The sequence below is a fragment of the Orycteropus afer genome, unplaced genomic scaffold, assembly GCF_000298275.1.
Source record: "Orycteropus afer afer isolate SDZICR_OR568_19922 unplaced genomic scaffold, OryAfe1.0 scaffold00113, whole genome shotgun sequence".
NCBI lineage: Eukaryota > Metazoa > Chordata > Mammalia > Tubulidentata > Orycteropodidae > Orycteropus > Orycteropus afer.
In genome coordinates, this window is record NW_006921700.1 from 7751385 (window position 1) to 7757877 (window position 6493).

A 6493-nucleotide genomic window follows, 5' to 3' on the forward strand; every position below is an offset into this window, starting at 1 on the left:
TAATTTTTTTTTTTTTTTTTTAAATTTAGGATTTCTCTTTTTAGGGGAGAGAATTGCAAGGAATTGTGGGATTTTTTAAAATATTGCTTAAAAAGCTAGAGAACATGATGGAAGTACACTGGTCACAATTGTTTTTTTGGATTACTTATAGATACATAATCTGTAGATTTTGGGAGCTGATTACATTTTTCCCTTTAGATAAAATTTGTACTTTTTAACAATTTGATTTGATTCTGGAATCAATCTGATTTTTACATGGAATAAGTGTTTGAGGGGCCCCAAGGAGGTTTTAAGTGTTGCCCACCTTTGTCTCTGAAGGGGTAGACTTCTAATAACCAAACACTATCTGGATTGGAGCTTACAGACTTGTGAAAGGAATGGCAGGGAGGGGCCCAGTCTTATTTATGGGAATCCTGAAAACACTTTGTACCAGACCAGAGAACTCAATTCAAGCTTGGGGAACAGGCTGGAAATCTACTCAATAAATATCCCCTGACCCCCTACAATTTCCCAACGTGTGAGGAATGCAGGATGCTGAGGGGAATCCAACTTTCACTCTTCCATCAGGGAACACAGGTTTTAAGCCCAAGCAGTCAAGAATGAGAGGTATGAGGGAACAAGTTGCCTTGGAATGGAGCCTGGGTTTAGAAGGAAGCGTCCACTGCCGGGATCCATATATTAGTCTGGTGAACTGTAGCACTGGGGCCCTCTGCCCTCCCTCCATGCTGCTCTCCAGGTCACAGCTGACACCCTGGTGTGAAGGGCAGTCAGGTGTGAGGTGGAAATTTACGAACATTGGCTTTCTCCAAACTCCTGATAAATTCTCATGTAACAACAACAAGATGGTTAAACAAAAAGGAAGTCCTTGCCCCTGTTGTCTTAAGGAGAAAGAAGAAAATAGCATTGATTCTTCAAAACTTGGACTCAAATGGTGTGGAAGAGAAGGAGCTTGTTTTCAGAGTGGTGGTGTGGTGGGGAGTTAAGAGGGTGAGCGTGGGCCTCTGGGTATGTGAGTTTGAGTCCTGGTTCTACCGCTTTCTTATTGCTTCTTTTGAAGATGATCCAAAGAGGCATCTCTCCTTGTGATCCACATGACTCTGGTTCTCTTGGCTGTCCCGATATGGGCTCAGTGGGCCTTTTTCTCTGGTAATATTACATGTTTTTGTGGCTATTACTGGGATAATGTTTCATGAGTAGAGATCAGGGCCAGTGGGGCCAGTACACCCAAGGGCAGTTTTCCTAATTGCCAGGAGCTGGATCATTGATGATTCTTTCAAAGTTGGAGCTTATTCCTGTTCTTGTTCCAGCTGTTTTATAGGTGAAAGGGTGGTTGTTGTTTTCAGTACAGTCCAATTCCAATTCACAGTGACCCTGTAGGACAGAGTAGAACTGCCCCATAGGGTGTCCTAGGTTGTAATGTTTACGAGAGCAGACTACTACATCTTTCTCCCTCTGAGTGGCTGGTGGGTTCAAATCACTGATCTTTTGGTTAGCAGCCAAGCAGTTAACCATTGCACCACCACAGCTTTCCCTTAAGTGCAGGGCTGTCTTCTTCATTTTCTTGGATTGAGGTGCTAACCCTACTTCTGATCCTACTCTAGTCCCAGACCCAGACAAAACTTTAAAAGAGACAAAAAACTTTTAGAAGTCTTGCATTGTTTGCAGTGGTGTTTGCCAGTGGCTCAGGGAGATTTTCATATTTTTATGGGTTTAACAGAGTGTGGCTGTCCCTGGAGGTTGCACCTCAGGACCTGAGTAGTGCCTCTGGGTCTGAGCACTGTGGTTTAAGCCCCCATAGAGAACGGGCATGGTCTGCACAGTGAGGGCTTGGAAATCAGAACACACAAACAACATTTGAGGATGTGGGCTATGTTTTCTAATATCTAAAAGACTATCATGGAAGCAATATTCTGAATTATTCTAGAAAGAAGAACTAAAACCAGTAGACAAAAGTTAAGGGTGTGTGGTAGTTAGAGTGTATGTCCACTTGGCTGGGCCTGGTTGAGTAGCTGGTGGTAGTTATTCCCCAGGATGAGACTGGCAATCCACTCATTCCATGGTGGGATCTACCACAAGCAGCTGAATAGCTGCTTTAGGGGTGTAGTCTGCTCCATATATAAGAAGCAGCTTTGGGAATGGTCTCTAGCTTATGGCACGCTTGAACCCTGCACGTAGCCCAGGCATTTTTCAGCAGCCTGCCATATTCTGCCGATCTTGGGACTTTCAATGGACTTGAGTCAATGGTTTCCCGTGTTGTTTGGTAACATTGGGACTGTGCCTTTTCACTTGTCGACCTTGGGTTTGTCAGCCTTAGCAGCAAGCAGCTGTCTGAGTGAAGAAAACACTTCAGCTTCAGTGGGCTGTGAGCAGGAAGCAGAGCTGAAGCCCAAGGTTGAGGGGCTTTTACTCAGCCCCTAGAGCCTGGCACTTGAAGTCAGACTTAAATGCTCCAAACTGTAAGAGAATAAACTCCTGTTTGTTAAAGCCATTCCATGTGTGGTATTTCCTGTCAGAGCAGCACTCCAAAACCAAACCAAACTCACTGCCGTCGAGTCGGATCCGACTCATAGCGACTCCTCCTTGGGTTTCCGAGGCAGTATCTCTATGGAAGTAGATTGCCCAACCTTCCTTCTGAGGAGTGGCTGGTGGGTTTGAACCACCAGCCTTCTGGTTAGCAGTAAATGCCTTAGGCACTGTTGTTGTTGTTGTTAAGTGCTGTCGAGTCATTTCCGACTCATAGCGACCCCATGCACAGCAGAACAAAACACTGCCCGCTCCCGCGCCAGCCCCACAATCCCTGCTATACTTGAGCCACTAGAGGTAACCAAAACGGGGAGATTTCAGAGGAATCCAAAGAAGACAACACATAAAGGAACCTGGTGACGAATGGACTGCATTTTAAAGCAGTAAGCTTTGGCTCACTGTGCTCCTTCAAGCTTGGACTCCACAGCCAGGCTAACTGGCTTTTAAGCACAAGCACTAGCTGCAGTTTGATCTTGGGCAACTTATCCTCTTTGTGCCTTAGCTTTCTCATCTGTAAAACGGGGAAAACAATAGTACCTAAAATATTGGATTATTATGACGTTTAAATGAGTTACTATGTTAAGTGCCTGTGACAGTGCGTGACACACAGTAAGTATGCTTTAGTTTTAGTCGTAGCTATCTCTATGTTTATTAGCAAGGGCAAAGTTTCCGATTCTATATATTTAATCTTATGCCAGATTTTTATTACGTGCTTTTATCCCCAATGCCTAAAACAGCAGAATAAATAAACATGCTCATTTGTGACACCCATTGCCATTGAGTTGAATTCAACTCATAGCAACCCCTCCTTGGGTTTCTGAAGCAGTATCACTACAGAAGTAGATTTCCCAACCTTCCTTTTGAAGAGTGGCTGGTGGGTTTGAACTGCCAGCCTTCTAGTTAGCAGTCAAATGCTTTAGGCACTACGCTACCAGAGGTCTAAGTTATAAAGCAAGATTCCTCAAATTCAGCACTATTGATATTTTGGGCTGCATGCTTCTTTGTGGTAGGGTCTGTCTTGTGCACTGTGGGGTGTTTAGCAGCATCTTTGACTCTACCCACTAGAGTCCAATATCACCCTTTCCTACCTTTTGTGTCAATTAAAGATGTCTCCTGACATTGCTTAATGTCTCCGGGGTTGGGGGATGGGGACGTTACCCCTGCCCTGGTTGAGAAACACTGACACTGTGAGTACATGAAAATTAACCCTCTGTTTTCTATTGATAATACCTTCAAAAATTTTCATTTTATACATTTATTTTAGTTTCTTGTTCCTTTATCAAACTACCCAATTTATCTAATATTTTCCCCTCAACCTCTATCATTTTGTATCATCAAGTCAATACCTATTTGTTCATTTGTTCATTATTTGTTTCTCCGTGTAGTGTGAGTGTAAGCTTCACGAGGTCAGGGATCTTGCCTGTCTTATTCCGTATGTATTCACAGTATCTGAATAAGTGTCCAGCATATATTAGGAGTCGAGTAACAGGTTGTTGAAAGAATGTCTGAATGTGGTAGCAGCCGTTTTCTGTCCTCTTCTCTCCTGAGTCACATCCTCAGGTAGAGATGCATCTAGAGAAGCTGACAGAATGGGTAACCCAAAAACTACTTAGTGAGGTCTGCAGTAGAATCAAGGATCCCAACTCTTCTGCCATTGGGTAACTTACCAAGGGCATTTCAATTTCTGTCCAGGTGATGTTGGGCACTGAAGACACAGGCTCCACCAGTGTTGTGGGGAAGAAAAGGTTGTAGTGGCCTGTGGCTGCCAGGTACAGCGTCACAGCAATGTTGAAGGGCAGGGTGAATACTGGGAGGTCCCACTTGCTGAAGATGGAATTCAAGGCACTAGAGAGAACTGGGCTAAAGATGGAAGAAACATAGAGTTAACCATATCTTTAGGATTCCACTGTCTCATCATCTCTGGCTACCATCCCTCACCTTGGCATAGGAATTCCCAGCTCCTTTGAGACTCTAGTGATCCATTGGTCTGGGGTTGGGAATAACATGCTCATTGTAGGTAATTGTTCTAGATATTGGAAGGTTACCTCTGTGAGAAACAAATTTTAAAACTATCATGACTTGTTTTGAATATAAGACTTAAATTTTTTTTTTTTGTTTGTTTCTTAAACCATAAAATAGAGCTCTGGTGGTGTAGTGCCTAAGACATTTGACTGTTAACCAGAAGCCTGGCAGTTCAAACCCACTAGTCACTCCTCAGAAGGAAGACTGGGCAATCTACTTCCATAGAGATACCACCTTGGAAACCCAAGGAGGGGTTGCTATGAGTCAGAAAAACAACTCGATGGCAGTGAGTTTGTGTTTTTGGTTTTAAATAAATAAATAAATAAATAAATAAATAAATAAACCATACAAAATGTAATCTTTTCTTACTGCTTTTAGATCATTAAGATGTATAGTGGTGGCAAAAATAGTCCACAAAGATGATGTTCTACATCCTACTTTGATGAGTAATGACTGGAATCTTACATGCTTTCAAGAGGCCATCTAAGGTGCAACTCTTGGTCTCTCTCCATCTGGCACAAAGAAGAGTGAAGAAAATCAAAGGTGCATGGAAACAATTAGCCCAAAGGACTAATGGGTCCCGCAAACCTCAGCCTCCATGACCCAGGACCAGAAAAACTAGATGGTGCTTGGCTACTAATGCTGACCACTCTGAAAGGGAGCTCAGTAGAAGGTATTGGATAAAGCGTGTTGTGGAAAATGTGGAACAAAACTAAAAATCATAAAAAAAGATCAGGCTTACTGGTCTGATAGAGACTGGTGGAACCCCACAGCCAATGGCCCTTCAGAACTCTTCAGGCCTGGAGCTCAACTTTCAGCCAAACAATAGACAGGCCTATAAAGAGAACAGTAACACCAGGGAAGTATGCACTCCCTAAAACAATCAATCATATGAGACCAAAAGGGCAGCATTTGCCCAGGGATAAAGTTAAGAAGGCAGGAAAGGAAAGGAAAGAAAGATGAAGGGAAACAGTAAAGACAGGGAGGAAGTGGGAAGAGTGCAGTTATATTGTGAGGATTTCAATCAATGTCATGAAACAAAATGTGTATGAATTGTTAAATGGAAAACCAATTTTCTCTCATTCACATTCCAGGGACCCAAGAATAAGCTCCATTTGCCAAGGACAGCAAGGATGTATGGGAGGCTGACAACAGGAAAGGAGACAGGTGGTGAGTGTATAAGTGCTGCCAGCTAGTGAATAGAGGAGCACAACACAGTACCCTGTTTACGTAGACAACATACAAAGAAAAGGGAAATCATGAGCAAGTCACTCCAGCATACAATCACCAATTAAATATAAACACAAAATGTCACGATGGCTTGGACACAAGAGACCATCACAGTCCACACAAAGAAGCAATATAAAGCAGGAGAAACAAGGGACCAGGATACAGACCCAAAACACATCCCTGAGGAAGACGCAGCAATGGAACTCCCTGATAAGGAATTCAAAAGAATTATATTTAGGTATCTTCAGTGGATTGAGAGATGGACCAAGGAAAACACTGACAAAATTAAGGAAAACACAGAGAAAACCTTAGGACATTTTTGAAAGACAATACAAGAACAGAGTGATAAAATAATGAAAAATTAGAAATGATACAGAATCTACAGACAGAAATCCAGAAGATTAATACTAAATTTTCAGAAACAGGTAACACATTGAATGGGCAAAAGAGTAGAATTGAATCAATGGAAGGCAGAATTAGTGAGATTGAAGGCAAATATCTCAGTACTTCTTTGGAAAGGGATCAATCAGAAAAAAAGATCAAAACAAAATGAAGAAAGCCTTGAATATAAAACTCATGTGGGATATGTTCCATCAAAAGGAATAACCTACGTGTCATTGGAATTCCAGAACAGGAAGAGACAAATAAAACCACAGAAAAAATTGTTGAAGATTTGTTGGAAGAGAATTTTCCTGGTATGATGAAAGATGAGAATATA

The 6493-nt window shown here is 42.3% G+C and overlaps 1 protein-coding gene across 1 annotated transcript in view; it reads right to left on the minus strand.

Annotated features, from left to right (window-relative positions):
* The window catches only part of SLC14A2 (solute carrier family 14 member 2), a 67919-nt gene that overhangs the window by 42117 nt on the left and 19309 nt on the right, over window positions 1–6493 (minus strand). The window contains exon 5 of the mRNA XM_007943848.2: window positions 4191–4383. Within this exon, the coding sequence (XP_007942039.1) occupies window positions 4191–4383 (193 nt within the window). The remainder of the gene's footprint in view (window positions 1–4190; window positions 4384–6493) is intronic.